General features: G+C 47.1%; 2 protein-coding genes and 1 pseudogene across 2 annotated transcripts; 1 reads left to right on the top strand and 2 right to left on the bottom strand.

Moving 5' to 3' along the window:
* Positions 1–6,929: 6,929 nt before the first annotated feature.
* Positions 6,930–7,511, bottom strand: LOC147986527 (uncharacterized). Its single transcript, XM_087542040.1, has one exon. The coding sequence runs from the start codon at positions 7,509–7,511 to the stop codon at positions 6,930–6,932; it is 582 nt and encodes a 193-aa protein (XP_087398166.1).
* Positions 7,512–11,673: 4,162 nt separating this feature from the next.
* Positions 11,674–21,469, top strand: LOC125533962 (replication factor C subunit 3-like; annotated as a pseudogene).
* Positions 21,470–22,913: 1,444 nt separating this feature from the next.
* Positions 22,914–24,466, bottom strand: LOC125533961 (uncharacterized). The gene is made up of 4 exons (XM_048697280.2): positions 24,311–24,466; positions 24,090–24,225; positions 23,907–23,979; positions 22,914–23,423 (listed from the first exon to the last, which is right to left on the bottom strand). Exons 1-4 carry the CDS (start codon positions 24,348–24,350, stop codon positions 23,154–23,156), a joined length of 519 nt encoding a protein of 172 aa, XP_048553237.1. The 5' UTR covers positions 24,351–24,466; the 3' UTR covers positions 22,914–23,153.
* Positions 24,467–26,893: the final 2,427 nt, after the last annotated feature.

The raw sequence follows: 26,893 nt of genomic DNA, 5'->3' as shown, positions 1-26,893 counted from the left end.
CTGAGATGGGATCCATGTATGAGAACAAAGTATGGACTTTGGTTGACTTGCCCGATGATCGGCAAGCAATTGAGAATAAATGGATCTTCAAGAAGAAGACTGACGCTGACGGTAATATTACTGTCTACAAAGCTCGACTTGTCGCAAAAGGTTTTCGGGAAGTTCAAGGGATTGACTACGATGGGACCTTCTCACCCGTAGCGATGCTTAAGTCTGTCCGAATCATGTTAGCAATTGCCGCATTTTATGATAGCAATTGCCGCATTTTATGATTATGAAATTTGGCAGATGGATGTCAAAACTGCATTCCTGAATGGATTTCTGGAAGAAGAGTTGTATATGATGCAACCGGAAGGTTTTGTCGATCCAAAGGGAGCTAACAAAGTGTGCAAGCTCCAGCGATCCATTTATGGACTGGTGCAAGCCTCTCGGAGTTGGAATAAACGTTTTGATAGTGTGATCAAAGCATTTGGTTTTATACAGACTTTCGGAGAAGCCTGTATTTACAAGAAAGTGAGCGGGAGCTCTGTAGCATTTCTGATATTATATGTGGATGACATATTACTGATTGGAAATGATATAGAATTTCTGGATAGCATAAAGGGATACTTGAATAAGAGTTTTTCAATGAAAGACCTCGGTGAAGCTGCTTACATATTAGGCATAAAGATCTATAGAGATAGATCAAAACGCTTAATTGGACTTTCACAAAGCACATACCTTGACAAGATTTTGAAAAAGTTCAAAATGCATAAAGCAAAGAAAGGGTTCTTGCCTGTGTTACAAGGTGTGAAGTTGAGTCAGACTCAATGTCCGACCACTGCAGAAGATAGAGAGAAAATGAAAGATGTTCCCTATGCTTCAGCCATAGGCTCTATCATGTATGCAATGCTGTGTACCAGACCTGATGTGTGCCTTGCCATAAGCTTAGCAGGGAGGTACCAAAGTAATCCAGGAGTGGATCACTGGACAGCGGTCAAGAACATTCTGAAATATCTGAAAAGGACTAAGGATATGTTTCTCGTATATGGAGGTGACAAAGAGCTCATCGTAAAAGGTTACGTTGATGCAAGTTTTGACACTGATCCGGACGATTCTAAATCGCAGACCGGATACATATTTATATTAAACGGTGGAGCTGTCAGTTGGTGCAGTTCTAAACAAAGCGTCGTAGCGGGATCTACATATGAAGCTGAGTACATAGCTGCTTCACGTGCCGCCAGGCTTGCAGAGCCATCTCATCATCGTGCGTGGAGTGAGCACAACTTCACCCAAAAGAGGCGGATGTGGATGCTTCTTTCACAATCACACACAAGCTCCAAGATCTCCTCGCGCGCAGCGCAGGCTCGCAGAGGCGTACGTACACAAGAAAAAAGCCCACGGAGACGGAGACGGCAGGTTGCGCCTGCCTGACACAATGCAACTTTCCGTTGCCTTACGGCTGATGCAAAGGGTTAAAGCTAAGCTCCTCCGCTTTTCATCTGCTTTGATGTGGTTCCATGCTTTGCGTTCCAGGAATGAACATGTGTAGGAACAGGGTCCCTCTACCGCCCACGCCGCATGGGTCCGTTCTGGCCATCTTGCCCTGCTTCCTCCACATTTTCTTCAATGTTGTTGCTACATACGCGACAGAACAGAATGCCGATGTGGATTTTTTTCAGTGCGAAGAGCGAGACAATCTAGACAGAGCAGAGCTGAAACGCAGATGTCTTGGGCGCGGCAGAGATACTACATGGCAAACAAACACAGGCAAAGCCTGAAGAAACGAACCGCGTGCCTGCCTTGCATGGATGGATGCATGCATGAAGCCATGAATGAATGGGGACGGGGGGCTGCTGGAACGAATAACTTTTCGCTCATCAGCAAAATATCTGCATCTACGTTGCACCGCAACAGGATAAGTGAACAGCGGGGAGGGATAGCTCGTGGTTTTGGGATAGGAAGGAGCACAGGAATGTGGTGGCGATGGGCCATCCGTAGGCCACCTCAGCGCCGGATGAGGGCACCTGTACGCGGCGAGCATCATGGGATGAGCGACTGTCCCTGCCGCTGCGTAGGTGTCCGGCTGGCTCCGGTTCGGCTTTGCTGCACAGCTGGTGCACGTGATGGGCGGCCAGGAGGCATGCCGCTTCCCCTCCATCACCCAATCTTAGCTGTACATGTTGATAAGTGATGTAATCAATGAGTCAACTTTATGCTCAAAGTGTTCTTCACTCCTGCTCTGATCGGGGTCTGAATTTGAAATTTTGAGCTAGGTTTGGTCACGTAGTACCATGATCTTGTATAGACCGTACTTTGCATGTCCACATGCAATGCGAGGACGCCATCCTAATTCCCGAATATGTCTTGTCACCAAGACACCAAGTCGTTGGTTGCACACAGCAACATCATCAATACATCCAGTCATCCACATCTCTCGTACAACAGTTCCATTTCCTCCTCCATTGACAACATTGTGGGTGTTCCCTTTCTCACTACATGAGCTCTGAAAGCTCCAGTACATCGTTTGTGGCATCGAACCCACTTTGTTGACTTGTCGCGGGGGAAGGGGGGGCACAAGTTTCCACGGGCAGTTGGCCCGTTAAATCCCTGCACTGTTGCGGTACACGGAACAACATAATTTTACCCTTTTATCGATCTCGCCAGCTGTTTCCCCCAGAGGCAGGACCCACGTTTACACTTCACATAGCGAGAGCACTACTCCGCGGGTCCCATGGCTATGACCTTGTTGAGCTTGAGAATGGACCGTTGCTTGATGAACAGCAAGAACGTCACCCCATCACATGTTCACAAGTCAAGTCGCGGTGACCGGATCACAGTGCCATGACTCCGGTTAGTTACTTTCGATCGCCCTCCATGCACAAGAAGTCACAGCACTTCATGCATGCTCTACCTATGTGCACGTATCGATCTTTTCTGCCCCAGCACCCGGCAAGAAGTGACCGCGGCCGCCGTCGAGGCCACTGCACGATGACATGGCTTGCCCGTTGGCCTGTCGGCCTCGGCGGCACTGTGCGCGAGAGCGCCCAACCGGCAGCGGCGTCGTGCATGCGGCTGGCTGGCGCGTCCAGGGTACGTACGTGGATGGTGGTTGGCGGCGAGGCCAAGCGAAAATCTCCCATTCCCATGGCAATAATGCAAAGGTCGGGTACATACGTGGACCGGTGGACGACGTCTTTTGCGGCGCGGGGTGTGGTGTGCCGGTGGGTGCGACTGCGAGAGCGAGAGCGAGAGCCCACGTGAGGACGCGCTAAAAGTCGAGTTGGTTGGCCCGATCTCGGGCCGTGTTTGGAGTTGGTGCCGGGTAGGGCAGGGTTTACTTCGTCCGGTGGTATCGGACGTGGTACGGGGATGGGAGTGGAGGCCGGTGCGCGTGTCCCCGGCCGGCCAGCCGTCGTGGTGACCACCCAGGCTATACGGCCGCGGCAGCGCATGCGCCGACAATCTGTCATTGGACTCCAAACCCGTACAGCCCGTATTCAAAAGGGTAAAACATAACATACTTTGGATTGCAACCTTGTAATGACCCTGTTTGGATCCATGGGTTAGAGTTAGTCTGAGTTAGTTTGTACTCAACTAACTCAAAAGTATCCAAACAGAAGGGTTAGTTTGGGTTAGATGCATCTAATCCATCTAAAAAATCTAACCCATTCAAGAGGTGTTTATTTGGGTTAGTTCTTTTTGGGATCATTAAAAAACACATTTTTTTCTCTCGCTTTTTCCGTAGCAGATCCCTCTCCATTTTCTGAAAGCTTCTCGTCCTTTTCCTCCTCCCTCTCGCATCGCCCGTGAAGGCGCCTCGCCGTATCCGCGCTTTATTTAACCCTGCCATCCAAACACCTCTTTGGCTAGAGTTAGTTTAGGGTTGGCCATTGGCGAGCAGGTGCATACTAGTACTGCTCTTTATGAGTTTGCAGGCTTGCTTCAGAAAATTTCGGTCGCTTCAAAAGAGTTTGCATCGGCGAGCAGGTGCAGCCGCCTCGCATGCAATGGTCCTTTGCCTGCGTCGCTGGCACCGCAGCGCGCGCACGGCGGCCGAGCCAGCTGCCAGCGATGTCCCGGCGCGGACCAAACTGACGCGCGGTACTCCTGTACGAGCAGAAAGCTTTTGAACTCAGACACAAGCGTAGGCCAAACCAAAGGCTGCGTACCACGCGAGACGTCACCCCCATTCATCTCCCCTCACCACCCCACACGCGACGTTTCCTGCCAGGCTCCTGCTTCAAGAAACCAGAAGAAAAGATGTCGCGAACCAGGCCTCCTCTCGTTGGCTTGCTGCCACCCCCAGCCACCTGAAGAATGGAGTAATTTTCAGAGTCAACCACTCCGTATATTGCCGAACCACTTTGGGGTGGCCTGGATGTGCAATGATTCGTGTATCTCTCGACGTGCATACGTGCTACCTGAGGTGGCGTCCAAGCGAGCTGCGCCGTACGCGCACTTAAAACCGTGTGCCGGCCATGTGCGAGGATCACAGTATAAATCAATCACAAAGCCCGGGACACCAGCAAGATAAGACTTGCCCTGGCGCTGGGTGTGTTTGAATCATCTCATCTCATCTCATGAGGCCGGCCTGTCCAAACGAAGATCTACATGAACGCGGGGTCCCAGGCCCTGCCCGCGTCACAGTAATGCAAGGGGCTGCGGGTCGCCGGCGTACTGTACGTACGTCCAGTCAGTCGGCCGGCCGCAGTCGGTAACTAAGGCCAACTCCACCGCGCAACCCTATCCTATCCGCCCCGTTTGTTTGGGATAAAACGGATAAAGGAGACGGCTCAGCGCGCGACGGCCCGGACCCATCTTGTTCGTTTTGTGTCCGGGCCGACCCATTTCGAGCGCAAACTTGCTTCGGGTTTGGGTCGCGGCGGATGCCAAACGGACGCGCGCTCGTCCGCGTCGGGGCCGCGTGGCAGGCGGCCACCTACCTCCCATCCGCCCATATCAATGCGCATGACCGGACGGCCCCATCTGTCCTCCGCACGTCGAGCGGTCGCCGTCCTTCTTTAAGTGGGAAGTGTGGACGGGTCGTCGTCCACACTGCCCCACGCCACCCCGCGGCCTCCTCGAAACCGACAGCGGCGACCACGTCCCAAAACCCTAGCCTAGACCTCGCCGGCCGGCCGCCCGCAACCATGGGCCTCTGAAACTACGGCCGCAAAGGCAGGCACGACCGCGAGGCCGGCTCTTCGTCGGGACGCTGCCGCGCGGCTCGGTGAAGAAGGAGGAGCCCGCCTCGCCATCGCCACCACGCCGGGCCCCCGCGCCGCCCGCCTTCTCCATCGCGCCCACGTCCGCCGGCGCGCGCGACCGGCATTACGTCCGGGCGTCGGTCTGCCGCCGTTATTGGGAGACAAGGACGCCGCTCCCCTGGAGCGATGCCCATGTCCCCAATGACCGGCACCTCTCCGCCGACCGGGTCCCCATCCCGCCGGTCCCGAAGAGCGGCCGTGCGCGCGCCGAGGAGATCGAGCGCCGCCGCCGCCTCCTCCCCGACGACCTTTACTATGACGCCAGGTACGCCCCCGACTCCCCGCCATGGGACACCTGGTTTCGTGACGAGCACGACACCAGGCGCGCCTCCTTCTTCGCCGGCACCTCGACGGGGCCGCGCCAGCCACGGGAGCGCGCCCAGGAGCGCGGGCGTAGGCGGGTCCGCGGCGTCACGCCCACACCATCGCCGTCTCCGTCGCCCCCTCCACCTCCTCGCATGACAGACGAGGAGGAGGCCCGTCTCCTGCAGCGTGTCATGGACGACTCCATGTACACGCACGACGAGCGGCAGTGGGACGACCTGGAGGAGGCCATGGCCCTCTCTGCCGTCGGGGACGTCGCCTTCCCCGTCGAGGAGGAGAGGAGGGACGGCCCGCCGGCCGCGTTCCAGCAGTTGCTGGGCCAGGAGTGGGGCTGGTCCTGCACTGCTCCGGAGATGGCCGCCGTCGTGGGCGTGAACTGGTGCCCCACTCCGCCGCGGTCACCGGAGCAGGAGGCCTCGCCACGGGAGGAGGTGGTGCAGGCACCTCCGGCCGTCCAGCCGGCCCCCGTCCACCACGCACCTCCGGCCCACCTCTGGACGCCGTCGGACTACGTCGACCTCGTCAGCGACGACGACGACACCGGCGGCTAGTGAAGACGGCCACGGCCACGGCACCGACGGGCGCGGCAGGAGCGCGCGGGAGGCGGAGGCGTTTTTTTATTTTGTTTTATATGTTAATTATGAAAAATGGGCCTTTTAAGTGGCCGTGAAAGCTGGGCCGTTTTGTGGCCGCCCCCTATATATATTTTATGTTTTTTTAAAATGTGTTTATTTAGTTTTTTAGTTATTTCGTTTTAGTTTTAATATTTCTTTTATTCACGTCCACCCCGGACACGATTTGGGGTGCGGCGGCGCGGTGCGCGCACGCATGACCCATCTGACAAAGGCGGACACGGGCGAACCCATCGGCGTCCCAAAGGGACAAAATCCGGCCAATCCGGACGTCCGTTTGGGATCGCGCGGTGGAGTTGGCCTAAGAGCAACTTTAGGGGGCGACCCATTTTATTTTCCGCCGTCGTTTGAGTGGGGGCACAAAAGGCGGACCAAGGCAACGCGCCGATCTAAACGGACGTGCGTTTGTTTTTCGTCCGCGGACGACCTATTCCCGGCCCATTTTTTAGCCGGATTTGTATCGGTGCGGACGCGCGCACACATCCTCTTCCCTCCTCAGGTCCGCTGGTCGGTGGCACATTGCCCTTTCCTCATCCAGCAGCGCACCCTCGCCCGCCTCTTTCGTCGGCCGCTGGCCAGTTCAACATCGATAATACCAAGGATCAACTGTTAAAAGAAAAGATGAACTACTTCGTCGGCAGTCAGCGCAGGATCTCGCCGATGGTGGTCGGATAATATGGACACATAAATAGCTCATAGCATAGACTGTTAAAAAAAAGATCAGCTACTCGTTGTTTTCCGACTCTGACTCGATAATGTCTTTCTCCGACGTTTGAATGTAGGCGTCAGCATACTTCTCGTCCTGAAAGTCCCAGGAGGACGCTTCTCCTAGCTTCATTTTTAATTGAGCGGCCTGATTCCGCGCACGCTTGTCCTCCCGATAGGCGGCTCGCTCCGTCCTCCTCGCCTCCCTCTTCGTCCTCCTTTGCTTGTAGAACTGGCGCTCGTCGATTATGTCCTGCGGGAAGCGTTCGCACCACACCAGCATGGTTTCCACGTCCATCTCGGCGATGGCGAGGCGACGCTGTCGCCTCCGGTGGTCACGACGATCCTTGTCGGTGAAAAGCCGCGGGAGAGGCGCGAGATCCTGCGCCCGCTGGCTTGACACGTCGGGAAAATTCATCTCCCGACGAGGCCTCAGGAGGCGCCACGCCGCCGCGTTGTGCGCACGGGCCGCCTCCTCTGCGGTGTCGAAGGTGCCGAGAATGAGGCGTTTCTCGCCAAACCAGATCTCGGAGGAGAACGCGCCGGAGCGGCGCTCGCGGACTCCGCGAAAATCCGAAGCGCCCAGGCGACGCATCGACATGATGACGCAGAGGCGGCGAGGCTAGTGAGTGGGGGCGAGACGAGTGGGCGGCGCACAGAGTGTGGAGGGAGCAGCTTCTTAATATCGAGCGCCGGACGCGGCGCGCCAAAACCAGCGCGCGCTAGGCCGATTTTTCCCCGCGCGCTGGGGCGCCAATACCAGGGCGACGACATGGCCGCTGGCATAATCTATGCGCGCGCGATCATGAAATGGATCGGCGCGTTGGGCGCACTGCCGATCCAAATTTAAAAAAGGACCGACGCCGGGCGGGCAGCTGACCCAAACGGAAAAAAACGGACAAAAGCGTCGTCCGTTTGAATCGGCCGTTGGAGTTGCTCTAACTGCTGGTAACAGTAACACGCACCGCCACCTGTGCACCGCTGCGCTGGGGTAAAACAGGGAGGGGAAGGCGACGAGGAGGCCGGGAAGAGCGCAGGCACGTGATCGCACGGAGGAGGCATGCCCCCTCACACACGGTCAGGGTCAGGACTTAGGACTCCGTTGCTGCGCTGGCGGGTGGACCTGCCGGTGAGCGTCCATGAAGAAGAACCAAACTGGTGTCACGAAGGGCTCTGTCCTTTTGAAAAAAGTGAACCCCCGGGCTCCTGAAACTTCCGTCTGTTTGCTCGGGCCGGGAAGAGGGGGGCGGGAAATAGAGGGAGTCAAATGGTCAGAGATGCCTGCCTGCTTCCCATATGCAGAGAATTGAATGACAAGGGGTGACTTTTCTCGCCATGTCCGCCTGCTGGGCACAAGGAAACGGGAGCCCAGCTGTATCATCAATGATGCCACAGTGGCATCAAGTTTGTAGTAGAAAAAATAAATCCAAACGGCAGTAATTACTGCACAGTACACGTCGTTCGTAGGAGTGCCACCACGTTAGAGCAGGCTACAGCCAGTAGCTGCATCTGTACGTGCTTAAATTTTACTCAGAGCTACTGTACTGCCTACTACTGATATGCATATGCACAGTACTAGCGCAGAATTGATGCCACGAGTATACTTGCACGACCTGTGATGGGAATCGGGAGACCATCCAGCACGTCCCACCGCATACCGCAATGCCACCGATGGACGACTTGTTTTGCTTTGTTTTTGTGGTGATGATACAGTATGAGTAGTACTCCAATATGGGCGAGTGGCGGCTGGCTCGATTGACGCCCGGCTAGGCCAAACTAGCTGGCTAGCCAGATCCCTTCGGCTAGTCATAGTGGATAGTAACATAAATGTAGTGTTATGCATGTCTTCATTTATTATGTTGTAGACTTATTTTGTATTGGAGTGCGTTATGTTACAGTAACATATTATGTTACTATCACAAGCACCTCTCTCCTCATTAACTCCATGCCACATAATCATATATGTCTTGGGGTGCGTTATGTTACTCCCACTATGGCTAGCTTTGTGGGTGACAAGACATCTAGCAGTAGTACCTGTCAGACCCTCCTACGCTACGACCCATGCTTCCACCACCGCCAACAGCACCTGAACTCACCCTCAAAGCTGCCAATATCAATAACTCAACACCTTTTCCTTCATAAAAACGGAACAACCAATCCTTCGACACCCACTGTTGGTTCAGTTTTAGCTTCACTGATAACCAAACAGCAAGCAGAGCAAACGATGAGTAACATGCATGCAGCGAACATCGGTGCCACTCGAAGTACGCAACACTCAAACGATCATGGCTGCGAGCTTGCGTGAGGCGAAGAGCGACAGGTTGGAAATTGCGACGGAGGGCCCATCGAATCATGGAACGGAACCAACCCCTTTGGTTTCACGTCGGTCGGTCGACATGGGCCGCGCGCCCGAAGCGGGGGCCGCCTCACGTGACGCAAAGCGGCCCGGCAGAGGGTCGTGGGAAAGGTGGCGGCAGAGTTCAGTTTGGTTGTCACACCAGTCCTCGTCCTCGATCGAGCTCGCGGTGGTTGGGTTGGGTGGAACGTCGCCGGCCAGTGCGTGCGACGGCTGCTGCCGCCGATGCGCCGACAGCCTCGCCCGCTCGGGCCTGCGGGGGGCGTGGGAAGAAAAGGCTAATCTCCCGATCCATGGCCCTGCGTGCACTGTCGAATGAATCGCGGGCCGTTTTAATTTCTGAAGCGTGTTTGTACGACGATCTAGATCCTCTGTTCATGGGTGGCACTGATGTGTGAACCACTGTGCCGTGGGATCGCTTCGCCTCTGGATCCAGAACCTGGAATAGAGTGTGGCGTTTGTTCGTTGTTCAGGGCAATTTACATTAGTTGTCAAGTCTTGTCCTAATCATGCCAATGCCAATAAAACTATCTGTGCAATGGCTTTTCACTTAGTCTTGTCTCTACTAACTAGATACACCAAAATGTGTGGCGAGAGAAATCGTACAAAGAGAGCATCTCTTAATTAAGACAGGACAAACCATTTTCTAGTTTCTCTCTCCCCATTTCGGTATTTATCCTATGCGGTTGTCTTAAAATAGCACCACTGTAAATGCCTTTACGTCAATTGCTGTTGTTCGGGGTATCACATTTGATTCCATTTCGTTCCATTCCGAGTGGGGACGAGCAACAGCCAGTAGCTTACCTGCCGCATTGGCATCCATGAATGCCGGAGCTATGTCTCGCTTACTGCCACAGCTAGCTCTGTCTCGCCTTAAGCGGCTCGGCTATGTGCTCGCCATAGTGGGTCGGCCCAGTATAGCGGTTTTGGGATGGTTCTATAGAATACCGTGTTTAGAATCTATCATGCATGTTTTTTGCCCTTTTGTGTTTCTTTATCCGTTTATCCATTTCCTTTTTTGTGTGTGTGTTTCTCTCTTTGTTTTAATCAACTTTTTATTCATTGTGGTATTTAATTTTTTTGGTTTTCCTTTTTTTTTCACCCTTTAAAACACGTCAATTTTTATTCAAATACACGTTAAACATTTTTTTATATACATGTTTGACATTTTTTTTAGATACACATTGAACATTTTCTGAATACACCTTTAAATTCAGATGCATTTCCAATATTATTCGAACACATATTGAACATTTTTTTAGTACTGTCGACAATTCTTAACACATATTGAACATTTTTCATAAATGCCATGATTTTCTTAAAAAACAAGCATAATATTTTTTATGTGTCAGAACATATATCTGAATGTTATGAATATTTCTTTTCGAATGGTACAATTTTTTTTCCTAAAACAATGTGAACATTTTTCTAAAATTTATAAACGTTTTTGCAAAAATATTTTTTTGAAAAGCTTTAACAATTCTTGAACTGTCACGGATATTTAGTGACTGGTAAGGTTTTATTTAATTGCATGAATATTTTTGTACGTTGTACAATTGTTTTTTAAATGTATCAATCTTATTTTTGAAAATCTATAAGAAATATCACAAACATTTTTTTGATCGCGATGAACATTTTATAAATGTTACAACCATTTTTCTACACTGCACGAACTTTTCTAAATGTGCGAAAAACGCTCTTAAAATGTAAGTACATTAATTTTTGAAATATATATATTTAGAATATTTCAAGCATTTAAACAAAAGGGAAAAAGAAGACAAAATGGATAACGGATGAAGGTAAGTAAATTAGAAAAGGTAACATACCTATATTGGCGCTTCCCACTAATGGGTTTCCTTGAGGCGAGGAGAGCTACAGTCTTGCAATAGGCAAGACGTAGTCCCGGCCTCCTTGCCGAGATTGTTATGGCCAAATTGTGGGTCGTGGACTGAGCTCAGTTGACACAAAGTATTGTGTTTCTTGGAGAGCTCTGATGTGCCGCTTGCTGCGGCAAAAAGCCAAGACTTGGGCCGGCCAATCCTGCGGTCATGCTAGCAGCTCTAGCGACACCGTTTATCTTTTGTTTTTAGTGTTATTTTTTCTCTTGTGCTTTTTTAAGGGGATTTTTGTTCTCATTTGCTGGTTTTCAATCGGTTTTCTAGTAGTAGAACACACGAAAGCGACGAAGGTGTGCGCTGGAGTGTGGCGAGCGATTTCGCTTTGCCTCGTGATGGGCAGGTCTATACTAGCTGTCAGGTAGGAGGTCCCGGGTCTGCTGTAACGTCTGGGGCCGGAAATGGGCTGGAGCCCAGAGGTAGTCCTCCTCAAGCGGGCCGCACCACTGACAAGTCCATTCCCCTAACTCGGATTTCTTCCTTTCCTGCCGTTGCATGGTCGGAACCAGTGAACCACCGCCGCTGCTCCGATGGACATCGACGCCGCCGCCGTGCGGCCGGCCACCAAGGGAAAGGCGACCCTCTCCTCCTCCGCCGCCGTCAAATCTTCGCCATGGGTTGAGAAGTACCGCCCCTAGTCCCTCGCCGACGTCGCCGCCCACCGCGACATCGTGGACACCAGTGAGTGCCCTTCTCCCGTTGGCTCTGGCCTTCACTTCCTCTACGCTTTTTACCACATGATAGTTGAATATGGTGTATGGATTCGGCAGAGTTGTTATGTAGTATGGCTTTGCTAGTGATTTGGTGAAGTTTGGTGGTTTCTGTTGGAAATATGAGCAAATTACTACGAGATTTAATCCGAATAAACAGAATATAAATTATGACCACAGCAGCAGAGATTAAACTAATCATGCGAACTAGCATAGCAGATGAACATATCACATCTAGGGCACATACTAGAAACATGAATTCTACACGATCTCGAATAGAAAGGATAGAATCACATACGGTGCAGCGGATGCAGCACCGCCGGCGTTGATGTTGTCGCCCATGTCGTCGAGGATGAGGTTGTCGAGGTCGGGGAAGAAGTCGTCGTTCGCGAAGTCGTCGCTGCCAGCAGTCGCGCGAGTGCGCTCCCCAAAAACCTGATCGCCCCTCTCCCGTACAGGATCACGAGAGGCGGGGTTCCGGAGGCCTGCTGTCCCTTCTCGCGGTGCACGCCGGAAGGAGCGATGGAGAAGACTAGTTTGGCGGGCAATGATCTGGAACGGTGATGGAAAACCATACGAAGCGGCGGCTAGGGTAGACGTCTGCCTGACTATATATTGCGGGCCGGGTAAGTCATTAATTTTCCCATGCAGCAAAAATATAGACAACGTGCATAGCTCTGTCCTCGGCTCGGCTCAATCCCGCAACCCGCGGCGCGTCGTGACGAGGCGTGACGTGGCGAGGCGAGCGAGGAGGAGGAGCGCGCGTGTAGGTCTCCTCTTCTCATGCTTATACAAGTGGTAGAAGAGCTCACCTTATAAGAAGGTGCAACTCTCTCTCAACTTTCAAGATGGGACTAAACTTTAGCCTCACTCACTCCACTCACATGTGTGCATGAATGGACCAAGAGAATTTCAGAATTTTAGTTGGGCTTTGGGCCAAAGGCCTACTAGCAAAATTCCAACAATCCCCCATAAAATCTCATTGGCACATCTCATCATTTAGTTCCAAAACATTGTTTTATATATCGGTTGTTAGTGGAGACTGTGAAGTTGAACTTCCACTTAGAAATTTATGCTACACTAGATCACAACTTGAATAGTGGACTATGCCTTGAACTACAAGTTTTTTGTGAAACTAGTTTCACACAAATTCTTGACCGATACTGGGCTGCCGCAAGGCTTCCCCGCGGGTGGAGCGTATACGTCATACTCCAGGGCCTTTCATGAATTTATTAGAGAACACCCAATTCTCACAGACTGCGACGTTGACAGTCAAATTCATATAGGTGTGTTCCTCAGAAGATGTTCTGCAGGACAACATCTCTGCTTACCCGAATAAGCCACTTGGAACACATTAAGATAAGTATCAACCTGCCATGCAGATCAGGAGAGTATTGCATCTTCACGGAGTGGGATAATTAATATAGGGATACTCTCCTCCCAGCCGACCAACAGCTTGTCTCCTACTTCTACTTCACGGGATCTCCTATCATATAGAGTGGGTTACCACTATGGACAACTCATGCGGTGGGTCTCAAACCCATCTCCATCGATGCATTCTCTATCACATTACGTGATAGACCCTTTGTGAAGGGATCTGCCAAGTTTTTCGACGTTTGGATATAATCCAACGTAATAACTCCGGAGTTTCTCAATTTTCTGACAGATTTTAGTCTCCTCTTCACATGCCTTGAGGACTTCATATTGTCCTTAGAACTGTTTATCTTGACGATCACAGTTTGATTATCATAGTTCATCAGGTTAGGGGGTATTGGTTTTTCAACTATAGGTAAGTCCATCAAGAGTTCACGAAGCCACTCTGCTTCAATAGTGGCAGTGTCTAATGCTGTGAGTTCTGCTTCCATAGTTGACCTCGTTAAGATGGTCTGCTTGCAAGACTTCCAGGAAACAGCGCCACCACCAAGTGTAAAAACATAACCACTTGTGGCCTTAATCTCATCAGCATCAGATATCCAGTTTGAGTCACTATAACCCTCCAGTACTCTTGGATACCCGGTGTAGTGAATCCCATAGCTCGCGGTGCCTTTCAAATAGCGCATAACTCTCTCAAGCGCATGCCAATGATCATCTCCCGGTTTTGACACAAACCGACTCAGCTTGCTCACAGCAAAAGAGATGTCAGGCCTCGTGGCACTCGCCAAATACATAAGCGAGCCAATAATCTGAGAATACCTCAGTTGATCTCTAGCAATCCGTCGATTCTTTCGAAGCAACACACTAGCATCATATGGAGTTGGAGAAGGCGTGCAGTCGCTATACCCAAAACGACTCAAGACCTTTTCCACATAATGAGACTGAAGTAGTGTGATCCCACCATTTTCATCTCTCAACAGCTTGATGTTTAAGATAACATCAGCTACTCCTAGATCCTTCATCTCAAAACAGCGAGATAAGAAATCCTTAACCTCCTTGATTAAATCAAGTTTGGTTCCAAAGATCAATATGTCGTCGACATACAGACAAAGAATAACTCCTTCGCCCCCACCATAGCGATAGTACACTCACTTGTCACCATCGTTTACTACAAAGCCGGCAGCAGTTAATGTTCTTTCGAACTTCTCATGCCACTCCTTAGGAGCTTGTTTAAGGCCATATAAAGACTTTAATAACTTGCACACCTTTCCTTCCTGACCAGGTACTACAAAACCATCTGGCTGATCCATGTAAATTTCCTCCTTCACTCTCCATTAAGGAAAGCCGTCTTAACGTCCATTTGATGAACGAGAAGACCATGTGAGACAGCCAGTGATAGTAGCACCCGAATTATGGTCAGTCTAGCCACGAGTGAGTAAGTATCAAAGAAGTCTTCACCTTCTTTCTGGGTATAACCCTTGGCCACAAGCCGTGCCTTGTACTTTTCAATCGTACCATCAGGTCTAAGCTTCTTCTTGAACACCCACTTACATCCTACAGGTTTGCACCCATATGGACGGCCAGTGATCTCCCAGGTACCGTTAGCTAAGATGGAATCCATCTCGCTACGTACAGCTTCCTTCCAGTAGTCAGCATCAGGAGATGCATAGGCTTCTGAAATAGTCCTGGGTGTGTCATCCACGAGGTACACAATGAAATCATCACCAAAAGACTTTGCAGTCCTCTGTCTCTTACTCCTCAAGGAGTTCCATTGTTACCCTCAACAGGATTCTCAACGTGTTCCATCGCAATGGTGGGTTCAAGAATTACAGTGAATTCCTCACTAGATGGAGTAGGTATCTCCTGATTTGATGAACTCGACATATCCTTCATAGGAAATATGTCCTCAAAGAAAGTTGCATCATTTGATTCCATAATCGTACCAACATGCATGTCGGATACCTCAGATTTTATTATCAAAAATCTATAGCCGATGCTATGAAAAGCATAGCCCAGAAGAACACAATCCACGATTTTTGGTCCAAGCTTGCGCTTCTTGGGAATTGGTATATTGACTTTCGCCAAACAACCCCAAGTACGTAGGTAAGAGAGTTTCAACCTTTTCCTTTCCCATTCCTCAAATGGAGTCATGGTCTTATGCTTTGTGGGAACTCGGTTTAGGACATGACACGCAGTCATTAGCGCCTCCCCTCACCATTCCTTGGATAGACCCGAAGTGTCTAACATGGTGTTAACCATATCAGTTAGAGTTTGGTTCTTTCTTTCGGCTACCCCATTTGACTGGGGTGAGTAGTGAGGCGTCCTCTCATGGATTATACCATGTTCCGCACAAAACAGATCAAATTCATTGGAAAAATACTCTCCACCACGATCGGACCTAAGCCGTTTAATTTTTCGATCAAGTTGGTTCTCTGCCTCAGCTTTATAGTTTTTAAAGAAAGTCAAAGCCTCATCTTTTGATTTCAGAAGATACACATAACAATATCTAGTGGAGTCATCAATCAACGTCATGAAGTATCTCTTTCCACCTTTTGTCAACACGCCGTTCATCTCACAAAGATCAGAATGTATAAGCTCTAGTGGCGCCAAGTCTCTTGCCTCTGCAGTCTTATGGGACTTACGAGGTTGCTTAGCTTGCACACATACTTGGCACTTGGAGCCTTTGACAGTAGAGATTTTCGGAATTAAATTCATATTGGCTAACCGCGTCATGCAACCAAAGTTAATATGACAGAGTCGTGAATGCCAAATATCAGACTCATTATTGTGGCAAATATTATTAATAACTTTAGTGCAAATATCTGACAAAGATAGGCGGAACAAGCCTCCGCACTCATAGCCTTTTCCAACAAATTGTCCACACTTAGAAATTACAACTTTATTGGATTCGAAAACCAACTTAAAACCATCTCGACATAAACGGGAACCGCTAACGAGATTTTTATTGATGGACGGCACATGATGAACGTTCTTCAGACGCACAGTCTTCCCCGAAGTAAACTTCAGATCGACCGTACCAACACCTCAAACGATGGCATGTGACCCGTTCCCCATCAGCACGGGTGAAGTCCCTGTTGCCTGGTAAGAAGAAAACATGGAGGCGTCAGCACAAACATGTACATTGGCACCGGTGTCAATTAACCAATCAGGGGATTGAAATACTGAAAGGATGGTAGGAAAAATACCGTACCCTGATTCCTTCATATCAGTATCACCGATGACAACATTAGCAGACTTGCCGCTCTTATCATGTTCGCGCTCCTCAAAGCGGTTAGGACACTTTGGAGCCCAGTGATTAGGATCACCGCAGACATGGCAAAGTCCCTTCCCCTTCTTATGAGAATTCTTCTTAAAGTTGGTAGAATGTGATAGCTTGTTCTTTGTATCAAACTTGCCTTGCCCTGAGTTTTGTTCTTATTGTTTTTGTACTTGTTGGGCTAGGAGTTCTTCTTCTGTACCATGTGGGCACTAGAACCTCCCTCAGCAACTCGAGCACATGTGTCCTTTGCTCTCGCCTTCTCTTTAACATCAAGAGTACCAATGAGATCCGCAACGGAAAACTCCTGTCTCTTGTGTTTCAGGGAAGTAGCAAAATTGTTCCACGAAGGTGGAAGCTTGGCAATGATGCCTCCGGCAACAAATTTGTCTGGCAACACACACTTGAAGTACTCAAATTCTTTTGCGAGCGACTGTATCTCATGAGCCTGCTGTACAACAGGGCGCTCATCAGTCATCTTGTAGTCATAGAATTGCTCCATGACGTACAACTCGCTGCCGGCGTCCGAGGCACCAAACTTGGCCTCGAGCGCAGCCCACATGTCCTTGCCGTTGTCAAATGACATATACGAATCCACAATGGAGTCATCAAGGACACTCAGAAGAGCGCCTTTAAAGAGGGTATCGATCTTCTCAAAAGCTTCCAGCTGTGCTGGATTAAGATCGCCCTCAGGCTTGCCCTTGGTGGCATCATAGCAGTCCATGGTCTGAAACCAGTAGACTGCTCTCGTGCGCCACCTCTTATATTGCGCCCCCTTAAAGGCAGGCGGTTTCAGATGCGCAGCAAAACCACTCGGAGTAAATTGCCTATAATCAGGTTTTTGGATTGTTGGAAATATGAGCAAATTACTACGAGATTTAATCCGAATAAACAGAATATAAATCATGACCACAGCAGCAGAGATTAAACTAATCATGCGAACTAGCATAGCAGATGAACATATCACATCTAGGGCACATACTAGAAACATGAATTCTATCACGATCTCGAACAGGAAGGATAGAATCACATACGGTGCAGCGGGTGCAGCACCGCCGGCGTTGATGTTGTCGTCCATGTCGTCGAGGATGAGGTTGACGAGGTCGGGGAAGAAGTCGTCGTTCGCGAAGTCGTCGCTGTCAGCAGTCGCGCGAGTGCGCTCCTCAAAAACCTGATCGCCCCTCTCCCGTACAGGATCACGAGAGGCGGGGTTCCGGAGGCCTGTTGTCCCTTCTCGCGGTGCACGCCGGAAGGAGGGATGGAGAAGACTAGCTTGGCGGCGCAATGATCTGGAACGGTGATGGGAAACCATACAAAGCGGCGGCTAGGGTAGACGTCTGCCTGACTATATATTGCGGGCCGGGTAGGTCGTGGGAGTAAACCCCACGTCCGAGTCGTCACGATCCAAAAGAATCGGAAACGGTTCAGTAATTAACGCGTTCGTTAATTATTAATTAATGACTCATTAATTTCCCCATGCAGCAAAAATATAGACAACGTGCATAGCTCTATCCCCGGCTCGGCTCAATCCCGCAACCCGCGGCGCGTCGTGATGAGGCGTGGCGTGGCGAGGCGAGGCGAGCGAGCTCGCGAGGCGAGGCGTGGCGAGGCGAGCGAGGAGGAGGAGCGCGCGTGTAGGTCTCCTTTTCTCATGCTCATACAAGTGGTAGAAGAGCTCACCTTATAAGGAGGTGCAACTCTCTCTCAACTTCCAAGGTGAGACTAAACTTTAGCCTCACTCACTCCACTCACATGTGTGCATGAATGGGCCAAGAGAATTTCAGAATTTTAGTTGGGCTTTGGGCCAAAGGCCTACTAGCAAAATTCCAACAGTTTCATATGGTTAGGATTTTGGACTTCTCTAATATAGCAGTGTGCTGTTTGAGATTTATTTGATGCTTTAGAGGTTAGGTTAGACACTATCACAATGGCGCACTGCTAATGTGACCTGTGATTTGGGGGTGAAGAGTGGTTTTCTCGAGTGATTTTGTATGTATCTGTTGTCAGATTGGGTTTTTTCGCCCCAAAATCAAGCTCTCTGTAAGCTGTCACACATTTTATTATTACCTAGTACTAGCTTGGCCAAAAAAAAAACCTTTAATGCATGATTCTGTTTCCGCACTTTGAATCTGTGAGGTAATCTAATAAGTTTATATCATTTTATTTATTGTAGTTGATAGGCTTACAGATGAGAATAGGCTTCCACATTTGTTGCTCTATGGTCCACCTGGCACTGGGAAAACATCAACAATACTCGCTGTCGCGAGGAAGATATATGGCTCACAGTATGGCAACATGATTCTTGAGCTCAATGCATCAGATGAACGTGGGATTGGTGTTGTAAGGCAGCAGATACAGGACTTTGCTAGTGCACACAGCCTCTCTTTTGGGTATACACTAAGTGCTATTTTTCGTTGCAAAAAATTGTGAATATTCTTACCTTTTTTTTGTGTGGATGCATGTGGGTGGCTGGTGTTCCTTGTATTGTGCTTGGCTTAATAGATGATTTCCATTGGCCCTATCATTGTTCTAATGTGGAACTCCAGTAGCTTGCTAAGAAAAGGATCCCTTAGTTTTAACATGGGGTCGTATGGTTGTAAGTATGCAATTACAATATGAATTAAATACCTGTGCTAGAGTTGCTTACTTGCATGCGTATTAACATGAGGTTGTATGGTTGTAAGTATCTTGTAAGTATGCAATTACAATCTGAATTAAATACCTGTGCTAGAGTTGCTTACTTGCATGCGTCTATTGATACCCACACTTGATTCCTTAACTGCATTGGGTTGCTAGTATGGTTGAATGAACTGTTGAAGAAAGAAGATTTATTGCAGTATTAAGCAATTATAGTATTGTTCTTCACTTCTTCACAATGCTGTTAACTGTAGAGCAAAGCCTGCTGTTAAGTTGGTCCTTTTGGATGAAGCCGATGCCATGACCAAGGATGCACAATTTGCATTGCGAAGAGGTTTTTCTATTCTTTCGTCCTTTTTTTTACCCAGATGATATTATTATTTTCATTAAATATTTACATTGATCCGACTTGCAGTCATTGAGAAGTATACAAGGAGCACAAGGTTTGCACTGATATGCAACCATGTGAACAAAATAATTCCAGCACTACAATCAAGGTGCACTAGGTTTAGATTTGCTCCACTTGATGGCACTAATGTTAGTGAGCGTCTTCAACATGTAATAAAATCTGAGGGGTAAGAACTTACCCTTTTGTTGTAAGATTATGTTTGGAATCTGGACCTTTTGTCAGGTTCCTCAGTTTTCTATCCTTAACTTCAGTACTCTGTTGGGACTTTAGAAGTCAGTAATTTTTATTTTTATTTTTCTATATATTTGAGTATGGCAACACTAGGTTTATGCTTGTTCTTGCAGACTTGATGTCGATAAGGGTGGCTTGACAGCCCTTGTGCGGTTAAGTAACAGTGACATGAGGAAGGCTTTGAATATATTGCAGGTTACGTCTGAATAATCTCAAGTTTTTTTAATATTTCAAAGCTGCTATATTCTTATCCATTGTTTTGTTCCATGACCTGATGTACCTTTGCTTTATACTGACATGCATTGCCTTTTGTATGCAGTCAACACACATGGCATCCTCACAAATAACAGAAGAAGCTGTTTACCTTTGCACGGGAAATCCCATGCCTAAAGATATTGAGCAGATAGCGAGTTGGTTACTAAATGAACCATTTTCAACCAGCTTCAAATGTACTCCTAATTACCATTACCATCTTTCACAATTCATGATCTAAATGTGTGCTTAATGTGCAATCTGTATCCATATCTTTTTCAGATATATCTGATACAAAGATGAGAAAAGGTCTGGCCTTGATTGATATCATACGGGAGGTCACTATGTAAGTGCTCCCTCTCCCTTTCGTTCCTTCTAAGCTTCCTTATTCTCCAAATCCTACTAAGCTTCCTTTTAATTATTTCAATTAATTTTTTGCAGGTTTGTGTTCAAAATTAATATGCCATCCAATGTACGAGTAAAGTTGATTAATGATTTGGCAGATATCGAGTATGTCGTGTCTATACTTTTAAAGTTCAATTTTATCCAAAGTTGTCATCGATTAGATATATTTTGCCGATGATTCTGCTCACATCACGACACCTAACTGTAATAGTAACACTGTGTGCTCACCTCTCACAAGTTAACTTACCTGACTTGTTCTGATGATATGGTTTATGCTTATTGTGTTATTCCGGTAGTCATTTTAGTTCACACAAGAAGTACTTACCATAGCTTAGTAACTGTAATGGTATGGCCAGGCTGGCTTGGTGAGCATGGTCATTCCTTTAGGCTTTAGACTTTAGTCAACTGTAAGCAAAGCAACAAGCGACACAAATCATGTTGCCGAAACAGTGCCACACTCCAAAGCATAATTTGTATTTGGTTAACTTGGCATGTGTGTTCTCTACACGTCCAACATGTTGATTTTCAGAAAGTGAAAAATGTGGTAGTTTCAACGAAGCAATTATGCCCAGGAAACCTTTTGCTTATCTGGAATGTTTGGGTTTGTACTGTACTGGATTCCTTATACTCCCTCCGTCCGAAAATACTTGTCCGAAGAATGAATGTGTCTAGATGTATTTTAATTCTAGATACATCCATTTGTATTCATTTTGACGACAAGTATTTCCAGACGGAGGGAGTATGATCTAAAATGATCATCGGAAATATTCCCCAGGAATGAGCTAAGATTATATTTTTCTTTTGACTTGTTGAATTGTTATATTCCCGAAGTACTGGGACCAAAAGTCAGATAATTCTTTTGGCAGTGCCTCTTCAAACAGTCAGCAACGTTATTGACATCATTTCTGTGCAGGTATCGACTAACCTTCGCCTGCAATGACAAACTGCAGCTTGGAGCATTGATCTCGACTTTCACGACTGCTCGCACTGCTATGGTTGCTGCCGCCGCCTAATTTGAACACCCACTCAGATCCGAAAATGGTGTGGCAGTTTATATTTATCTTATGTGTCCTTAGCTTAAAGCACGTAGAGGAGAATTTTTTATGCTAGAACTGTCTGTCTGCTTGGGACCTTCGGGAGGGTTTTAGAACTCGAGTGTAACTGATTGCTATCAGGTTTAGGCAATGCACATGATGGATGCAGCATTTTGTGCAGTAGGGAGTCATTCACGACTCAATTAATCACTGTTATGACATTGGAAAAAACATTTTGAGCAAGGAACGGAAACAAGGTGACACCAACAAGGAACCGGCATCTCCTCCCCGTCCTGTAGTATCTATCCTGTTAAGACATCTGTATTTCGTAAGTCATTCCAAAAGGGGCAAAAAAGCAACAGAAAGGAATAATTGTTAGCTTCCAAGAAATGGCGAAGCATATGTTATTCCACCAAGATATATTCATTCCCATATGGCTCAATTGCTGTGTTTTCGGCATTAGCAGAAAAGAAAAGAAAAACAACAAGCAAGGTTACCTGAGCAATATGCGCATAACATTTTCAAATTTTGGAAATAATATTTTGACATATTACAAGTTTTGAAATAATTCTTGTATAGTACTCACATTTCTCAGTTTTGTATAAGACTGTTTACAGAAGCACTGCCGGGGGGGGGGGGGGGGGGGGGGAGTGGGTGTATTAGGATATGTTTGGCGCTTTCCCTAAATATACATCACATCCTGCCGTTTCTATTTATTTTCCAATATTTCGGTTTTCTATTTCTTTTCTTCTTCATATTTTGTATTTCTAGAATCTGGAGGGGCATATGTGAATATATTTTTAAACAATTCATGAACAATATATTCACACATGAACCATTTTTCTGACATACACGAACTTTTCAAAAGATATGTGCATAATTTTTTTTCCATTCATGGTGAACCATTTTTAATTGGTATGAACCTTTTTTTGCATATAAGAACATTTATTTCTAGGAACATGAATGGAAATTTCTAGGAACCATTTTTAATTTACATATACAAAATTCTCCACTGCAAAATTTTTATTTTTTATTTTTTATCTTTTAACAGAAATAATTATTAATGAGCTGCACAGTGGCCGGCCCACTATCCTTTCCCATCAGGCGGCGCTCGCGTAGCCGCCACTACAAAACTGTGTTAACAGAATATTTCTCAAAAGAGCTGTTTTAGCAGAAACTGTGTTCTCTTAATGGCCGGAAAGAGTTAACAGAACCTCTCAAAAGAAAAGAGTTAAGAAACAGTTTGTCAAAAAAAAAGTTAAAAAACTAAAAGAAAAGGGAGTTAACAGAACCTCTCATCAAAAGATAAAAAAGTTAAGAGACTGAAAGAAAAGGAATATATCGTGCATCAAAAGAAGAGCAATCTCAAAGCAGCAAAGCATCGCCAAGAGTAGTAGGACCACGACTTTATTCAGTACCTGAATTTATCATGTCAAGAAGCCATTACTGTCTTTATTTCCTGAATCCAGCCATTGTTCATGCCCTGAATCCAACCAGGGCACCAGGCTAGCAACACCAAGAAGCACAAACTGGACGATATTACAGAAAAAATACAAGTCCCAGAGGGCATCACATTTCACACGGCAAATCACAGAAGATTTACAACCCCACTGGTTGCCTGGTTGCATCTACAGTTCACGGCGCAATGCCGATGATGCTGCTTCTACTCAACGCCCTCGGCGGATCTCTGGATGAGCACGGCAGCCATGGTGATGGCGGCGGCGTATATGGCATTGGGCACCTTGTGCACTACCTTGCCGACGCCGGGGACGCCCTCGGTTGCCCTTTTGGTCGCCAGCGCCAGCGCAGGGGCGGCGACCAGCGTGATGATCAGCTTGAGGCTGATCGCGCAGAGTGACTCCGCGGTCAGCTTCCGGATGAACTCCGCGAACTCCTCGCGGTCCAGGAGACCGTTCATGTCGATGTCAAATTCCTGCGTGTTTGAGATATCCATCAGAGTTGTAACTTGTTTGTCTATAAAAATCAAAGCTGTAACATAGGACATTTCGTCGACAGAAAAGAAAGATACTCGGAGGAATCAAGGTGACTAGTTCACAGTTATAAACAATACTAATTCCCTACAAATATACTCTATATGACAGCATCGTAGACTAGAGCACATAAAACAATGGAAAATTCCGCGGGCAAGAAAATGGTATTCAGAGCTATCTGGGTGATAAGTTCAGAATTGTGAACAATGTATACTAACTTTAGCATAAGGGCGCACCATAGACAACAGATTGCACATGAATCGCTAATTAAGCTTATATAAAGAGTATTCTTGACATGTTCAGGGAAGGAAAAGCAGAAATCAAGATTACTTTGCTTAAGTAGAACACACAGGTGAAGAACACGATATCCAGTTGACCAAATAAATCACAAAAACTGGATAAGGGGAAGGGGAGACTGTGATTACTCTCATGAGTTCCTTGAGCCTCTCCTTGGACGGGGGGTCGTAGTGCGGCCCCGGCAAGTACTTGTTGATGTCACTGCCGACCAAAAACAGCAGGAAGCATCAGGAACATCTAAGAAGAATCGCAGGAACAAATAGACGCTGAAAAAAAAAATATTTCATGTGGGATTGGGCCGGCTGTCGTACTTGTAGACGCAGAGGACGGCGATGTAGACCTCCTCGAACTTGAGGGCGTCCTTCTCGGGCTTCTGGGTGTCCTCGGTGAGCCGGTCGAACACCTTGTCGGTGATCTTCCGCACCTGCCTCTCCTTCCAGTGCCGCCCTGCGCCAATTCGATTCGTGCTTCAGCTCCGAGAGGAAGAGGGGCGGACGGATCGAAGGGACGGCGTAGGGGTGGGTGGGAGTACCTTGGAGCTTCTCTTGCAGAGACGCCCAGGCCTGCCCCATGGCGTCGGGCGTCGGCGGAGGCTGGAGAGATGACGGGTGGGGGGCTCGGAAAAGGGGGGGAGAAGAGAACAGAAGTAGTATCTCAGGTCTCCGGGCGGTGTGTGATTCTGGTTTTGGCTTTTGGCTAATCTAATATTGTGGACGATAGATCTCCCTCGCACCTTTTCGTGACTATGCTACGGGCACACAGAAGCTTTACGCAGCATATCCTCCAGGGCCAGGCTCACCAATATATTTCCCGTTCTTTCAGTTTTAATTCAAAACATGTAGTAGACGACTGAGTACTACTCCCTCCGTTCAGAATTACTTGTCTCGAAAATGGATATATCTAGAACTAAAATACGTCTAGATACATCCATTTCTGCGACAAGTAATTCTAAACGGAGGGAGTATGTGCATATTTTAAATTCTGTGTTGCATTCCTGTGAAAAACTAAAGAACCCTGTATACCGGTTAGCTCATCGCTGTTGTTGTCTTGTGGGTATTACCCGCAAGAAAAGAGGTTCTTATAAGAATTTGGAGATACCTACTCTGTAGTTTATATCAATACCTTATTCTTGTACCTACTTATTGTTGGCATTTGTTGACTCATATTTTAAATTTTGAACATAAAAGGGATGACACTTATATGTTCTGGCGCAAAGAAATCTCCCTCCCCTCTATGCACACTACAAGTGGTACTTTAACCAAACTTAACTTTGACACAACATGTAAAAGATTCTTACAGAAGGGGATAGACTAGCTATTAGTATCAGACACTCCAAAAAAGCCATGTTGGGCCAACCCTCCATCTCACTTTCCATTTTTGGAAGAGATACACGTTCTAGGCGTGGAGACATGAGAGGGAGTGGAGGTGGTGTCACTAGTGACCATGAGATCCACTACGGCTACTATCTAACTCGTGCCCATGAGATCCATGGTGGCCTCCGCCTCACGCGGCACCTAAGATCCGAGGCTGCCACCCTCATCGTCGTGTGAGTGGAGGTGGAGGCATGGAGGAGCCGAGAGAGACTAAGGTGGTGGTGTGCGAAAGTTGCAGCGCTGGTGAAGTGAGCACATGAAAAACGAGGACTCGGAAACAAGGTAACATAAGCGGGCCATATTGATACTTGTGTGTGATCAAAAGTAACCACGTACATGATCAGCCGCGAGGAAACTTTCTCGCTCATAAATAGAAACAAGTGAAGAACACTTCATAGAAGTAAAGCGAATAAAAAGTCCATTGTGCCTTAGAACACAAGCCACATGGGGCAACCTTATTTTACCTTTTTAAAAGTCAATGTGCTCCTAGACGACTGATCAGTTGTGCCATTAAGAAATGAAGTTGGCAATGGGGCAAATTTATTTTACCTTTTTAATAGAATAGGAGAAGCAATCAAATTTTATGCAGCATTATTTGTATATCACTTCAACTCATCCTATTGTTATGAAAAAGATAACATGAAAACATAATAGAATGCTCTTAAGAAATGAAGTTGGTAATGCCCATTGCACACATCTTCTTTTGAATCCTTGTATAATTTGTTAAATGGTTAAACAAAATGCATTACCCTTTTTTTATTAATTGTTGATCCTCGTAATCAATGTATAATGGCTTGAATGGCTCTGGTTGTGGTTTGTGATTATGCGGAACCGCACAAATGAGAGTTATGTTGCGGCATAGTCTAAGTGTAAGTATGCTACAATTGTTAGCAAAGCACTGTCTAAGCTGCTATCACAATTATGAACCTTCATACTTTGTTATGTAATACTATGATGTACTCATAAATAGTTGATCCCACGAATTATACTTATCTCATAAATAGTCGATCTCACCTCAAATGTCGTCTAAGCATCCACATCATCAAGTATTTGTACTTCTTTTATATATTTTATCAAGGGATTTTTATTGAAAATTCACATTTTTAGAAACAAATCATTCTTCCAAAGCGAGAAGGTCACGATGCAATATAACATGCAATCAGCCTCCATTTACGGCTAAGCCTATTTTCGTTCATATATGACAAGAATGTGAACGAGCTTTACGCTCATATATTTTACTTATTACTATAAATTCCTGCACCAAGATGTAGGGTATTTAACATTTCACAATATGAAGATTAGTTTCTTTTTACTCTGCATATACTCCCTCCATCCGGAAATACTTGTCGGAGAAATGGATGTATCTAGACGTATTTTAGTTCTAGATACATCATTTTTATCCATTTTCAAGACAAGTAATTCCGGATGGAGGGAGTAACATTTGTCTAACTTCGTAAAGTTTAATCAATTTTATGGAAAAAAATATTAACATTCACAATATGAAATCAATATCATTAGATGCATTGTGAAATTAATGTTCATATATTGTATTACTTTAATATTGTAGATGTTGATATATTCTCATATAAATTTGGTCAAACTTTATAAAGTTTGAGTTCAAACAAATCTTATATGTGGAGTGAAAAGAAACAGAGGAAGTATTAAGGAGTAGGAGTACTATGCACCCGCCCTTCAAACGCAGGGACACTGAACTTCTACAAATTCAGTTGTGTAGCCGCCGA

This window comes from Triticum urartu, chromosome 2A (assembly GCF_056163025.1).
Source record: "Triticum urartu cultivar PI428250 chromosome 2A, HENAU_Tu73, whole genome shotgun sequence".
NCBI lineage: Eukaryota > Viridiplantae > Streptophyta > Magnoliopsida > Poales > Poaceae > Triticum > Triticum urartu.
The sequence above is the reverse complement of the archived record's forward strand: the minus strand, read 5'-3'. Positions and strand labels throughout refer to the sequence as shown.

Excerpts from the sequence above, each read along its gene's own strand:
- LOC147986527 (XM_087542040.1), bottom strand. The coding sequence starts at position 7,511 with ATGTCGATGCGTCGCCTGGGCGCTTCGGATTTTCGCGGAGTCCGCGAG.
- LOC125533961 (XM_048697280.2), bottom strand. The coding sequence starts at position 24,350 with ATGGGGCAGGCCTGGGCGTCTCTGCAAGAGAAGCTCCAAG. Across the intron at positions 24,226-24,310 it reads TCTGCAAGAGAAGCTCCAAG|GGCGGCACTGGAAGGAGAGG; the intron begins GTACTCCCACCC and ends GAATTGGCGCAG. Across the intron at positions 23,424-23,906 it reads GGCTCAAGGAACTCATGAGA|GAATTTGACATCGACATGAA; the intron begins GTAATCACAGTC and ends TCAAACACGCAG.